Below are 15,723 nucleotides of genomic sequence, written 5' to 3' on the forward strand. Positions count from 1 at the left end.
GACGACAACGTGTGTAAGTCTGGTCTTAGAGGATCTAATGCCCTCTTCTGGCCAGGCCTGCAGGTGGTGGGCAGGCAGACACACAAAACACCCAAGTACATTAAAAAAAAGAAAGAAAACGGAAAGAGGAAAAAACCCTCAAAAGAAACCCCACTTACCTCTACCGTCTGCGAGGGCATCCTTAGTCTAGTGAGCTTGGCTTTGGCAGGCACTTTAAGGTCCGGTTTCTCAAAGCTTTGCTGACCAAAGTCCTCCAGCGGCGGCTTCAGCTCAGGGGACTCGCTAGGAGCCTGGTCCTGACCGTCCATGGGACGGACGTACGCTGTGGGCTTCTGCTGCATTGCGATGCTTTTTGAGGGGAGGGGAGGTGGTGGAAATGTTTGGCAAGGTGGCTGAGGAGGGGCTGCTCCAAGGCTGGTAACTGCCACCAGACTGTCGAGAGGAGTCTCCTTCTCTTGGGCCGTCACCACCGGGTCCTTGGAAGGCTTGGAGGCATAGCAGCTCTGAGTGCCAGTTCCGCTGCCGTGAGCCTTGCTGGTTGCCTGCGGCCTGGAATGTGCAGGTGAGAGTGGGGGCACGGGGGACGGCAAGGAGGAGATGAAGGGCGAGAGCTTCCTCTCCGAGTCTCCCTCGGCTCTTCGGTCACACTTTCTGGAACAATGCCCCTGACTGAGGCGATCTTGAGCCGGACGGGGGCCATCGGGCGCTCCGTAGATTTTGGCATGGAGACTTGGCACCGGCTCCATCCTGGGCTGTGCCATCTTTGGACTTTGGCTGACGTTGCTGACAGAAAGTGATCCGGGAGCAGAAGTGTGGGTAGGCTGGTGGTAGACATGTGTGCGGAAGGAGCCGGATGCACCGCTCCCCCGGTCGTGACACGAGGGGTATCTGGGCTTCCCCGGCCTGTCCTCAGAGCCGTCCAGGCGGTGAGGGTGGGACTTGCTGCTTAGGAACTCCTTCATCTCTTCATAGTCACCTAGCATGGTCTGTATGCGACTCGACAGCTCATCGCCTTTCGCGGTCTGAAAAACAGAGAAGAGCAGACTCGAGGACTGCGGGAACCGAACCGAAGCGGAGCGATAGTAGATTGTGATGCGATTACGTCGTCTACATGATTTAAATAATTAATAAATTTTTTTTCGGTTCTTTTTTTTTTTTTCGGAGCTGGGGACCGAACCCAGGGCCTTGCGCTTCCTAGGCAAGCGCTCTACCACTGAGCTAAATCCCCAGCCCCAATAATTAATAAATTATCGCGTGATTGATATCAGCAAGCGCAAACCCCTCTCGACTTAGTGTGGGACACGCACGTTGTTATTAACTCACCTCCCCTGCTGAGGAGCCTGCCAGGGAAACCCAGACAGAAGACTAACCTTACAAAAGAAAGCCGCACACTTTTGGTAATTCTGGCTCACAGTGTTCAAAGAGTTTTCAAATTCTGTTTTTCAAAAAAAACAACACATCCCCCCCCCCGGGGGGGGATAATTTATTTTCTCGATCGTGACCCCCGATTGAACTCTTGGTTGCATGGAATGAATTTTGTCATCCGGTTTAATATTGCGACAGGCTGGGCTGTCTTTCTTTCTCTCTCTCTCTCTCTCTCTCTCTCTCTCTCTCTCTCTCACACACACACACACACACACACACACACACACACACACACACACACAAAGTACCTTGTAGGGCTCTGCAAACAGTGGAGCCTTCTCAGGAAACGCCTCTTTCTCCTGGTGGGCCTCTTGGTTGCGCCTTTCCTTCTCTCTGATTCGAAGCAGGTTTCTGTCTTCATTGTACAAGCTTTTCCAAAGGCCGCAAAAGGGGGAAAAAAAAAAAAAAGGTCATCAGTATCCAAGTTTCATGGCAAGAATAGGGGCCAAGAAGAAGAACTGACGAGGGATGTAATTCCAAAAGGTGCACTGGGATCGCAGAGGGCTCAGCAGTGAGGGGTGCATGCTGCTCCTGCGTAAGGTCTGAGCTCTGTCCCCAGGACAAACGTCAGGTAGTTCACCGCTCACGCCTGCAAGTCCAGCTTGGAATCTAACGCCTGCCTTTTCTGGCCTTAGTGGGCACCTGTGGGTGGGTGTGAACACACGCGAACACATACACATGCGCACACTTCCAAATAAAAAAGGGAGAAGGGAAAAGCGGGTGGGACGCTCCAATCAAGCTGGGCCAGGGGTTCACACCAGTAACCCAGCAACTGAGGCAGAAACAGGAAGACGGCCGCAAGTTCAAGACAATCCTCCTCTACAGACCGAAGCCAAAAGCTTTATTTCCTAATGAAAAGTCACCAAACACCCAAACCAGCACTTACTTCATTCCCCAGTCAGGGTATCTTAGCATATAAACTTGGAAAGACGGTGTTTACCCATCCAAAGTATAAGGAATGAACAACCCAATTCTAGAAGCCAGTTCTATATACTCAGAGTAGCACATAATCCAATTTGAAAATTACATAAAACTGTAACCCTACATCACTGGCTGTGGTGTCAAAGTAGTTAAAAATGTACTCGTTGACAGGTCAATTCTGGAAGAAAGCTGATTTCAGCTACGTTCAAGCCCCAGTCAGGCCTGCACCATTGGTAGGGCAGCCTGCTCCCTACAGACCTGTGATTTACAGTGAATGAGGGAAATAAAGAATTAGAATGAAATAAAGACGTCATAGGCCTGCTTCTGGGGAATCTGCTAAGACTTCCCTCCCAATGCTTTTGAACAAACAGATACAGCCAAGGTATCTAACGTCTTCCTAGTTCGCTATAGCTCATGTCAGATGGCCTCTCCAGTGCCCTGTTACCCTCTCTTGCTCCCTTACTCTTCACGGCAGGGCAGGACTCTGGATTTCGGGGTCGGGAGCTGTCAAGACAGGTCTATGTAGCCCTGGCTATCCTGGAACTCTTTACTTACAGCTTGAACTCTGTGAGTTAGGAACCAGAGTGCTCTGACAAAGAGTTCCAGGAAAGCCAAGGCTACACAGACAATCTTAAAAGCACACACAACAAAAGCAGAGAAAACAAAAACAAACCCCCCCCCAAAAAAAAACCAAGACCTTGCTGATGCCAAGAGTGTGGAAGACAAAAGGAAGGGCTGAAGGAATGGGCTAGCCAGGGCTACACAATGAGAACCTGTCTCCACACTCCCCATTCAAAGTAGAGCTCTGCTCTTCTGCGAACAGCCCCCCTATCTGTCGCCACGGCCACCGAAAGGGCAGACCTTCAGGTAGTAAAGCTCTCAGTCAGGACTGGGAATGGTAGCCTTACAGCTAACAGGCTGTTTAATCCCTTGTTTAATTTCCACATCAATTGCACACTCAAGTATCATTAAGCAAAGTAATCCTGTGTGAGATAACAACATCTCTAAGCCGGGCTCAGCATCCGTTAGGTGCCTACACTCTCAAGGCTTTTCAGCTGAACTAATGAGAACTACTCTAGAAATAACCACAAAAGCCCAAGCAGGTATCTAAAACTAGAGAGCCTCCCACAGGGAAAGAATAGCATTAAATGAAGGACTCTGGCTAATTAATTAGAAGCCCAGGTGTGGTGTGCACGCCGTTAATCCCGGCACTTAGGAGGCAGAAGTAGGGAGATCTCTGAGTTCTGGGACAGCTAGCACTACAGAGAAACCCACTCCCGAAATACACTCAAAATAATTACAAATTCACACCCAACTTTTATTGGCAAACATATGTACTACTGGGACGGTCTTGAGGCAAACTTCCAGTGACTGTAACTCACTATCGTGAAGAGACACCTGGGGCGTTGCAGTCTGGTGGGTCCCGGTCTAGGCTCATCCGCTGTCTGTGGTCTCTTTGACCACAGCAGAGAGCCAAGCTTCCAGTTCCCAGATGCCCATGGTAAGCTGGGAACCATATCCAGGCTGCCTTTTTGGCTTTGTACACAAACCAGCATCTGCCCAACTACACCCGGCAGGCTCCTGGTTCGATTACTCACTGCAAATCTGCACTAGATGAAGTGTTCTTGCTGAAAAGGCCCTAAGCAATACTTTTTTCCCCAGAAACTTGTTCTTTGTCCTTTTGCAAGGAGGAGCAAGGTGAATTCCAAAGCAGCTCTGCAGCAGCATCCACGGGATGGGTGGAGCCTACGGCGGCTGCATTAAACCAAGCACAGGGCAAGGTGGGGAAGGACAGGCACTCAGATGTGCACATTGTGGGGTCCACACAGTTACAGCGCACAGGTTGGGCAGAGGACAGCTCTGCAGAGCCCGTCCATGCCTTTCCACCGTGTGCGAGCTCCATGCATTCTAGCCTTTCTTTTCACTGTTACTGGTGTTTGTCCTCCAGTACACACATGATATGGGGCGTGACTGCTGCAGCACGTGAGATCCAGGTTCTGGGAACCGAACCTGGGTTGATGAACTTTGAAATAAAGGGATCTCCTCCCCGATCCCCCATTCCTACCCCCCCAAGCCGGGAAAGGTCTTATTGATTCTCACTCTGTAATTACCGCTGAATAATTACAAGTTAACTATGGCTTTAATTAAAGGCAACCACCTCCCCCCAGGAGAAGCAACAGGCTTTTCACTCTAGCACACTCGGGGTACGCCATACTGATATACAAACAGCCACAAGTCCCTGCTGAGGGTGACACACCCTCCCCGTGTGTATCAGAGTAGGGCAGAGGCCTTGTCAGAGCAGATTACAGAGCCCAGGGAGGCCCTAAGGAGGAAGGGCCTGCAAGCTCCTAGGTAAGGCTAGTAGAGAGGACAGCAGCTCCAGCCGCCCGCCAACAGTCCTCAGTCAGCACTGTCCTGGATGCTTCACTTGTGTGTTTGTGTTCTCTCTCTCTCTCTCTCTCTCTCTCTCTCTCTCTCTCTCTCTCCCCCCCCCCCCCTCTCTCTCTCCTGTTTTCAATCAGATCTGACAAAGTAGGATTTTTTTTTTTAAGGCCCATTTTCCAAGTCGTCTTATGCTCCCAGTTGCTGGCAGAGCTGCTGGTCTGCGTTACACATGATCTCGAGGTGTGAGGTGTGCTCCCTGCCAATCACTCTTAATGCCTTTCAAGGAGGTCCCCGCAACCCAGGTATCCCTCCCTGACAGCAGAACAGCCACAGAAGGCATGGCTGGCTCGACCGATACGGCAAAGCCCTTACAGGAAGCTGTTTGAGAGAGGGGCTTCCGAAAGGCATGGGTGCTCTTCCATTTCCAACCCGAGCTGCTAACAACCCTTCTTCACATCCTTGCTAAATTCTTACACACTTCCCTGACCCCATAATAACCCCCAGACTCCTAAGTGATTTCTCATATACTCAAGGCACGTGTGAACTTATTTCATGGTCGGGCTGTATAAATAGTCTTGCACCTAAGTGCCTGTGATACGCCGAAAAGGGGGCTTGCAAAGGTTCTTTCTGGCTGGTGAGCCAAGCCACGTTCCTAGATTTCCACTCCAACCCTACAGTCCTTGTCAGCAGAGGAAAAGACACGAAGCCTCAGACTGGTTGGAGCAGCTGGTTTCATATAAAACAAAACAATAATAAAATTTTAAAAATGTTTAAAAGTGCGTATACAGCCCCGTCTGCAAGCCTGGTTACCCAGAAAACCCAGGGGTTCCACAGAAGTTCTCAAAAACATCCACAGACAGGGAACAACACTCCGTAAACCATGATCTGGCGTCATGATACTCGGCATCCTGGAGGTTCAACAGAACACAGTGGGAAGTCTTCTAAAGAATACACCAAGTCCGAGGTCCTCTCTGTCTCCAGAAACCACATAAAAGGCCATGACCCATGCTCCAGCTGACTGTAAAGGGAATGGGGTCTACTTTTGCCATGGTATTGATGATCACAGACTCACGGTTGAGAGAGGGAGACCCAGAAGGCTGTGTGTGTGTGTGTGTGTGTGTGTGTGTGTGTGTGTGTGTGTGTCTGTTGGGGGTGGGAAGCCATGCTCTGATCGGAAATTGGACTTTCTCTTTTTTTTATCCTTATTTTTTTTTTTTTTTTTTGGAAGGGGGAGGTCACAAAGGCAGGGAGATTGGATCTGGGAGAATGGAAGGTTCCGGGCCGAGTTCCACAGGGCTGACTACACTCTGGGTTCATGGTGTGAAGTCCTCAAGTGATCGATAATAAAAGTATTACGGGGAAAAAATCATCTCCACTCCCAAAAAGATGGGGACAACACATCAGGCTTCAGTGATGAGAGAGACAGTTTCTATCTCGACGGAAACATTTATTTTTGTCTTCAAAACATGGAGCTGCCCTGTGTTTAAACAACATTTGGAGAGGTTAACAGTTTAAGGTGTTGACATTTTCCATAAAACCAACGTGTAAAAAAAGTTTCCAAGCTATCGGGGCGGTAAGAACGGAAGCAAGGGCAGAAGACAAGTGTAAGTTGGGCAGAATTGTTTCTGCGTAACTTAGATGCATCAAACTCCGCTCGGGCTTCTAACAAACCCAAGCTGGAAGGAGAAATGAAGGCAGTCTCAGGCCTGCTAGTACCCTGGGAGAGCATTCACGCACTTGCTTGTGCAGCACCACACTGCAGAATAAACACCCAGCCAGCAGAGCTGGACGACACCCCACATGTTCTCACTGACAGAACTCCCCACGCTAACTCGTGGCTTAAGAGGGAAGAAGAAATATCTGAATGAGCCTGTGGAAACCTAAAACACACGGGGTGTGCTTCACTTTCTTTCGGAGAGGTGGTGAAAATCCTGAAAAAAACAGCTCCAATTCCTCACACCCTCGGAGCACAGTGATTAAGTCAACCCCACGCTGGGCCTGTCATGGCACATTTACTCAAAGGCTTTTCCTTAGGGGCTGGAATGTGTCACCGAGGAGTTAAAGTGCTAAGAAAACCCAACTCTGCAGGCATGGGGGTGGGGGTCCTCTCTTCTCTCTCCTCAGCGCTCACTAACAAGGAGCATGAGGACGGCCTCACACAAAGGCCCAAGCTGGGCTGGAGCCGTGGGGTGGCGTGCTGTGGTATCCAGCTGAAGAGCCTTCTCCCAGGCCAGAGCTCACAAGCCTTGCCACACTAAACTAGGTTAGTCAATCCGGAATGCTGAATGCCATCCACGCTCCCATGGCAACCCAGGGCCCACAGGGCCGCCTGTGAACAGCTGACTACTCATTTATCACCCCTGACTGCTCACTCCGTGTGTGCCTTTCTCTCAAAGATGTCACCGGCTCCCTCTAGAATTAATCTTCAAAAGTTTTAATTCACCTTTGGAGAGTACAGGGGGAGTATCTTCTTCCACACATCTCTCCTGGTAGCCAGGGAAGGAGAAAGAAATGGACCAAGTGGGCTCTGGCTCGCTGATTTAGAGCCTCTCTGCCATTCTGCCTTGACCGTACAAATGGAAATAACTTCTAAGACTAACAGTTCCCAGTGACTTATGAAACACGGACGTCTGTTTGTGTCACAAGTGGATAGACGTGAAGGAACGGGACCTGTGGCTTCTTGTCGTGTGGCTTTAGAACGCTGGGGACTGTTCTGCCTACCTTACCCTGGCATTCTGCCTATGGTCCCTTGCTTACCACCTGATAATTTGAGAACTTGTTTTCTTACGTGTTGGCTTTATGAAAAATGTCAACGCGTTTTAGTTTGCCATTAAACCACATCTCTCCAGATGTTGTTTACAGGGGACAGCTCCATGATTTGAAGGCGAAATAAATGTTGTTCCCAAATAGAGAGACTACTCCCACCCCACCCCCCCAATTTCACGTGTATGGAAAGAATGAGCAAGAGGCTTTCTTGTAATAAAAGTCACTCGGCTAAATCTTCCCAGGTTTTCATACCTCTCCCTTAACCTAAAACACACTACAAACAGCCGGCTGGATCAAGGGGGACTTGGTCCCCAAACACACACTCTTATAACCCAAACTGACAATCCACCACCACCCCTGAAAAGACATCAGGAATTCTATCAGCTGTTTCCCTGGGGCAGAAACCAGGGATCATCTTGTGTTAGGACCCCCACTTCACAAAAGTTCAATCAACCTTGAAAACGCTGATCAGGGAGCCTCCTGCCCACTCACTCTCCTCTGAGGGTAACACACGGTAGAGAAATTTAAATTCTTGTTATGCACCATAAAGTTTCTTTCGCAGTTTGGAGGCAGTTTGCATACCTTAGACTCACAGCACAAGTTTTAAACTGATAAAAGTTGAATAAAACCCATACCAAAACATCGTGTTGATTTACCTTCCAGAAGAACCTGCCAGATACTTCTGCACAGGTCCTGATACACTTTACACACTATAAGGAGACCAGGGTAATATGGTGAACTGCTAATGAGGCTCACGGAGCCTTCTGTGTATAACCAGCTTGGTGCCTGGTGTGGTGGCTGGTACACAGCTTTTATACCATCGCTTGGGAGGCAAAGGAAAGCCAGGAGACCAGGCTAGCCTGCTCTGCACAGTCAGGTTCCAGAGGAACCAGGGTTACCAGAAAGGCTCAGTCTCAAAAACTAAATTTAGAAGAAGTTTTGTTGCAACATTCTCTTCACACAAAAGATATTCATGGGGCTGGAGAGCTGGCTCAGCAGTTATGAACACTGCTCTTCTGCAGGTCTTGAGTTCAATTCCCAGCAACCACATGATGGCTCACAACCATCTGTAATGGGATCTGATGCCCTCTTCTGGTGTGTCTGAAGACAGTGACAGTGTACTCACATATACATAAAACAAGTAAATAGTAATTTAAAAAATAATCCGGGGGTTGGGGATTTAGCTCAGTGGTAGAGCGCTTGCCTAGCAAGTGCAAGGCCCCGGGTTCGGTCCCCAGCTCCGAAAAAAAGAAAGAAAAAAATCCGTATACTATTTCAGCAGAGTACACACACACACACACACTCACAGCAAAACAAAATGGAGTAAAGAAAATATCGTGATTAATATTCTGCTGAGCTCTGAACAGTAGATCAGCCCCAGATTGTTAACCAAATAATTTTAGATCCTTGTGTATGAAGAAGCAAAAGCTCACAGTAAAAACAGAGAACAGGATCCAAAGTCCAAGCGCCAGGGCTGGTGTTTTATGACACATTGTTTCTCTTCGGAATACATGGAGATACATGTAGAGAGGCGGTGTTATTCATCTGCAGTAGAGAAGCATAACCACCTGCCGTTTTACTAAGCGGGCTTATGGTGATGTTCTACCCAGCAGAAACGAGAGACTAAGGATGGAAAGAAAAGCTAGGTCTTCTGCTTTGCAGGAAACAAGTCTCTGCCTTCCAAACATATCAATAAAAGTGAAAGAGGAAAAAACAAAACAAAACAAAGAAATAGGGCTGGAGCAGTGGCCAAACAGTTAAAAGCACCGGCTTAACTCTAGTTCCAAAGAATCTGATACTCTCACCTCCCATGACACTGGGCACACACATGGTGCACAGGGATACGTGCAGGCAAAACACCCACACATTAAAAAAAAATAAAAAACAAAAAAACACCCTAGGGCTAGAGAGATGGCTCAGCAATTGGGAATGCCCATCGCTCTTGCAGAGGACCGAGGCTTAGCTCCCAGCGCCTACATGGTGACTAACAACGATCTGTAACTTCAGTTCTGGGAAGCTCAATGCCTGCTTCTGACCTCTGTGGGTACCTGGCATGCATGCAGGCAGGACACTGGCACACGTTGAGGAAAATAAATCACGCACATATACACGTGTGTGCACTTGCACACAAGAAAGGCTACTATGCAAATAAGAAAAATGACAGAAGCCGCAACAGTGGAAAGCGATAACTTCTAATCGAAAAGTTTTGGCAATCTGTAGCTAGAGGTTAATAAAATGGCTGTTGTGGTGGTGGTGGTGGTGGTGGTGGTGGTGGTGGTGGTGGTGGTGGTGGTGGTGGTTATGTGAAGTGTGATAATATAACTGAAAATTTACAGAAAATCCTGTCTCTGTGAAGGGTGGCCCCATAACAGCACTCTGCCCGCTGTAAACTGAAGAGCCATACATAATGAAAACACCCTCCCTTGAAGATGAAGCTGGGCGGGCAGTCGTGGTGCACGCCTTTGATCCCAGGAGAGCAGGTGGACGTGGAGTTCCAGAGGCCAGCCTTGTCTGCAGAGTTCCAGGACAGCAAGGGCCACACAGAGAAACCCTGTCTCAAAAGCAGTAACAACAGGAAGGAAGGAAGGAAGGGAGGAAGGAAGGAAGGAAGGGAGGGAGGAAGGAAGGAAGGAAGGAAGGAAGGAAGGAAGGAAGGAAGGAGGGAGGGAAGGAAGGAAGGAAGGGGAGGAAGGAAGGAAGGAAGGAGGGAAGGGGAAGAAGGGGAAGAAGGGGAAGAAAGGGAGGAAGGGGAAGTGGGAGAAGGGGAAGAAGGGGAAGGGGAAGAAGGGGAAGGGGGGAAAGGGAAGAAGGGGGAAAAAGGGGAAGAAGGGGGAGAAGGGGGAGAAGGGGGAGAAGGGGGAGAAGGGGGAGAAGGGGGAGAAGGGGGAGAAGGGGGAGAAGGGGGAGAAGGGGAAGGGGGGAAGGGGGAGAAGGGGGAGAAGGGGGAGAAGGGGGAGAAGGGGGAGAAGGGGAAGGGGGAGAAGGGGGAGAAGGGGGAGAAGGAGGAGAAGGGGGAGAAGGGGGAGAAGGGGGAGAAGGGGAAGAACGGGAAGGGGGAAGAAGGAAAATCTGCTACTCAGCTGAGTGTCCCTGCCTTCCCCCCACTCCCCATGAAAATAACATTGTACAGTTAAGACAGACATTGCTGGTGGCTTCCCAGGAACAACCAGAACCCTGGCCTCACATAACTGTGTCGTTCTTCTCACTATTCAACTGCCCATGAAGGGCACAGTATCACAGGCCTAGAAGATAATAAGGCTGACTGAGTTGGCCTCATTACAACCGTGAACTGAAGAGTCCTGCCTGTGGTCACAGCTAAGAAAGATTGGCACGCGACCTTTGGGTCCTATTATTTTTAAACACTTACTGCATTTAGTTCACCGCTTTTCATCTCTGGAGAAGCAAGTTAACGCTGGAACACTGAATCTGATATGCAAGTGAGGTACTGTCTGTTCTCGACACTGGGGTGCAGAGCCAACCAGCTGCTCTCCTGGGCTCCCCACCTCCACAGAGCTGCCTCCTGGATCTTTTAAACTCCTAACTCCTAAATCTTATTCATCCCCCCCACAGAGGCCCCAGCCTCCTACAGGATCTTGCAGCTGCAGAGGGAGGGTAGTGGCAGCAAACATGACCTCCTGTGAGGATCTGAGGAACCAGTCTCCGGGATCCTCATGTCACCTCTCCAAGCAGGGCTCCAAGAGCGGGGAGGCAGGAGAGCCCAGGTATAAGCTTTCCTCATTGTCATCTCCAGACTACATTTGCTGTTGGGTTGACAGCTGTCTAAACCAGATAGACTCTGAACAGCCGAGGGCTGTCGTCTTATCCTAGAAGCTCTTTGAGGACACAGACCCCTCCTGAGGGAGTCGTTCCTAGCACCGAGCTATGCAACCCCTCACATCTGACTGAAGTGATTCTAGTCAGACACCGATGGGTCAACCACTGAGAAGGATTCTGCAGGATTCTGCCTCCCTGTAAGGTGACAAACTGTGATTCACTGTCTGATACTTTGGGTCTTGCCAGCAGATTGCTCTGCCCATGAAATGACTCAAACCTACAAGGATGCTGACATCACCCCTTCCCAGATGCTCTAGGGGGGCCGCTGAGTAACTCCGTGTGCTCAGTGGAGGCTGAGAGGAAGTTATCGGCCGACCACAACCGCTAATTCAACATAAAACTGTACTATAGAGGGGCAAGGGAAAAAAGATGTTTGGGTAAGATTTCATAGCAAATATATACTTATTTTTTTAAAATTGGCAGACTCAGGATAATGTTTATGTGTTATGTTAGGGGCGGAGAGAGGGGTCTGCACTTGTCAAACTTAAGGACCCAAGTTTGAGCCCCAGAAACTCACATGTTGGTGGGAGAAAAGATCCCTGTGAATGTTCTCAGACCTATACCTACAAATATACACAATGGATAGATGGATGGATGGACAGACAGACGGACAGACAGATGGATAAGTAATTCCAATGTTATGTTTAGGGCTAAAACTCCAAAATTCCATCCAAAACTAGTCAACAGAGGGAAGGACATAAAGACATTAAACAACAGGACAAATGATATAACAGCTTCCCCTCCATGGCTCAGAGCCTACAGACCTTGCCTGCGCTTCAGGGGCCAGAAGCTACAAGCAGCAAGTCTAAAAGCTCAGAGTTTGAACTTCCTCTCTGTGAAAGACATTCTGCACAGCACATGTCCTCCATCCAGACTCTCTTACTGTTCACGACACGTACCACTCAGTGTGCAGATCCAGGAACCTGCCCAGGAGGCCCCGTCTCCAGCACGCTCACCTTAATGGACACCTCCTAGATCCAGCCACCTCCAGAAAAGCCACACTGGTGTTCTTTCCAGCTCTGAAACAAGCCCAGCCGTGCCCTATCTGGACGCCCTGGGCCAGGAGCTGTCTCTTCTCAGTGATATCTCACGGCCTAGATCTACACGTGGCTTACCTCAGGGACTCTCTAGCTCTTTCTTCACTGTGCTTCAACTCTTTCAATTACGATCTAAAATTAACTTTTCCGATATCTTATCTACTCCGTGATCCTGTAATTCTCAATCCAGTGCTAACTCCCTGGGCGACCCAGACACTGGGAAAAGGGACTGCCACACGCCTGTTCTGTGCTCAGTTGAAAATGAGTTCACACCCACGAACAAAACATACACTTTTAAAAAGATGTCTTTTCACAAGATAATTTTCATAACAACAGGCAGTGATAGATACCATTTTTGAGATGTTTAATACAGCAACAAATATTCAAGAGAATACAAGAATACAAGAAAAAGAACAAATATATTCCCAAATTCATTTATATAGCACACGACTGCTGAACTACACAGTGACTGGGTGACCAGATGAGCATCTTTCTTCCCGAGAAATTATTCAAAAGCAAATTCGTGTTATTGTTGCTTTAAAACTAGCTCTACAGCCCATTAAAAAGAATTAAACATGTTAAACATTAAAGGGGATTTTTTTTTTTTTTTTTTTTTTTTTTTTTTTTTTTTTTTTGGTTTTCTGAAACAGGGTTACTTTATACAGTTCTGCCTGCCTGGCCTAGGACACCTTAAGTAGACCTGGCTGGCCTTGAACTCAAGTAGCTGATTGTCTCTGCCTCTGGAATGCAAGGATTAAAGGTGTGACACCAAGCCAGGCCTAAATATTTTTTAGAAGAAGCTATTTCTCACTTGTTAGCTCCAGATAACCACAAACATTAACACCACTCGGAAGCTGGGACACAGGAGCTGCCAATCCAAAGGAAGAGTCCCTCCCAAAAAATGAACTTCCAGCACGCATTCCAGAAAACCCATTGCACCATGTCCAATAAGGAGACGTCTGAAGTGAAGCCAGCTTACTAACACAGCCGCAGCCAGGACAAAGGCTCACCACTGAGCCCTTGCTACCCAGCAGCAGGAAGCAACAGGAAAGACTTGCTCCAGGAAAATGAAAAGAAAACGCAGGGTCTATGTTTCCATAACAGTGGGGGAACAATGGGGCGACATGGAAGCTGTTGAGGGGTAATTTGTTTCTCTACGTCCTCCGGGATAAAGTGTGAAGAAACACTGTATCTTTATCAGCGAGCAGAGACTCTCCAAAACTGACTGCAGCAGCGGCGGCTGCAGCAGCAGCAAGAGTGATAATGTTCCTACTCGACTCCCAAAACTCAAGTCACGCAGGGACTGGAAACTGGAGGGTTCTCTATCCACCTCCTGAACAACAGAAGCGCTCCGAGCAGGGACCAGGGTCAGTTGTATTTTCAGAGTTAAAGACACTGCTGTGGATAAGTACAACCACACTAAAAAGAGAAACTTCCTAAGTTTTACTTTGTTGCTGTTAGTTTTGCTTTGTTGTCCTTTAAATCAGACTCTGGGCAAACACAGACAAAGCCTGGAGCACACATCCTATTTGCATATCATACAAAGCGGAGAACCAATGTTCAAGAACTAATTGTCCATAAAGACGTTTTATAGAAACCCTCCACATTTCTTTCCTCTGCATCCCGCCTGTATTTACCTCTCCCTTTAAAAACCTAAATTCGAGAACTAATTGTCCATAAAGACTTTTACACGAACCTCCGGCATTTCTTTCTCTCTGCATCCTGAGTGTATTCACCTCTCCCTTTGGGAATCTAATTATCCACGCCACACTAGTTCTCACAGAATGTTTACTGTTGTAAATACCAGATTCCCTCTCAGTCCAAGAAGGAAGAAGACCCACACTCTTCCCCAACAGAGCTGGAAACGTTGCTGGTGCTTCCTAGGGCCACGGCAACAATCACATGTTTCTAAATATTCTCATGTTCACCCTAACCCCGGATCACCTCCCACCGCCCGCTGTAATTGGCATCTCCTTAAAGCTGAACAGTGAGTTACTGTTTTTGTGGAGCAGACTCCCTTCATTTAACCTCTGCTATGTGGTGGTGTGAGCTTCACACAGCTTGCTGGGATTCCTTGGGCTGGACTTTAGCCCAAACATCAACATTTACATGCAGAATATATCACCCTTTTCCAAGTACAGGCAACAGACCATTCACTTGCACACCCACGAGGGGTATTTATTAATCTTGACAAAGCATCCTACCGTTGTCACGGAGAAACTAAAACCTAAAGGCTCACAACTAGAAGAGACCACACTGAAGGATTCTTAAGATCCCTGCCCTGAATGGCGTTGTCAGCAGTCACATCTCACCTCCTTCAGAAAAGCAGAAGCTCTTATGGGTCATAAATTACCAAAAAGCAAAGATTCAAAACTAATTCACGTGCTATGATAAGTTATTTTCAGCCCGACTGTAAAATACTTGTCTTCGAATACAAAGGCATCTTGAATATTATTCATTTCACTTAAACTTACTCAGGCCCATAAATGAGTTGATCTATAGTTTCCTGTACTTTTTAGTACTCAAGCCTCAGGGTGACCCACAGAAAATCCACTTATTTCCAGGAAATATTGACTTTTTTTTTATGTGCCTAAGGATATAAGATTCTACACCCTGGAGCTACGGAAGGAGATACAGGCCTTGTAGAAGAGGTTAGTTACAAGAGGTTAGTTACAATGTTGCAGAATGAGGAGGAAGGAACTCAGAAGTAGCCCTGAGAAGCCTGAGTGATGTGCTGACATCATTCAGATGCTGACATCTGGACTGTGTCTTAAAAGATGAGCAGAAGTTTCCAGGCAGGGAAGGGACCCTGTGACCTCTGCGGCAAGCCCCGTGAGGAGTGATCATTCACTCCAGACTGTTTTTGTACCTATCTCATTCCAACCCCCAAATTGAATTTCTCACGGATTGAAAGAAGCCCTGATAATTTGTGGGGATGACAGTTTCTTACAAACACCCAGTCTGCGAGGACGCCCTAATTATATCCCGGAGCAGCAACCCAGCACAACGGCCTGCAATCTTCTTTAGCCACAAGCAATGACCTCAAGTGACTGCACACACGGAGCACTGTCCTGGGAAGGAACTGTGTGGACAGGTGGAAGTCAGAATTAAAAAGAAAGCAAGTTAACTGGGGCCTCAGATAGCAACATGTCACCAATCACTGCTCTAAAGTCCCTTTATCCAATGCTAAACAGACACCCCTGGGCTGTGTGAATGGCTCAGAGCTGGGCCTCAAGAGCAGACAGTGTTATACAGAGCCTTGATGTACAAACGCTGCCTTCCTTCACAGGGAAGATCTGCTTACTTTTGGTGTGTGGATGTTTTGACTAACATACGTTATGTGCACCATGAGCAC

The 15,723-nt window shown here is 48.1% G+C and overlaps 1 protein-coding gene across 4 annotated transcripts in view; it reads right to left on the reverse strand.

Moving 5' to 3' along the window:
• Positions 1 to 15,723, reverse strand: part of Aff1 (ALF transcription elongation factor 1) — a 162,985-nt gene that overhangs the window by 68,658 nt on the left and 78,604 nt on the right. For all 4 annotated transcript variants that reach the window (XM_006250632.5, XM_006250633.5, XM_039091821.2 and 1 more), the window contains 2 exon segments: positions 1,674 to 1,794; positions 159 to 1,022 (listed from right to left, as the gene is read on the reverse strand). In XM_006250632.5, the coding sequence (XP_006250694.2) occupies positions 159 to 1,022; positions 1,674 to 1,794 (985 nt within the window).

Source organism: Rattus norvegicus, chromosome 14, assembly GCF_036323735.1.
Source record: "Rattus norvegicus strain BN/NHsdMcwi chromosome 14, GRCr8, whole genome shotgun sequence".
Classification (NCBI taxonomy): domain Eukaryota; kingdom Metazoa; phylum Chordata; class Mammalia; order Rodentia; family Muridae; genus Rattus; species Rattus norvegicus.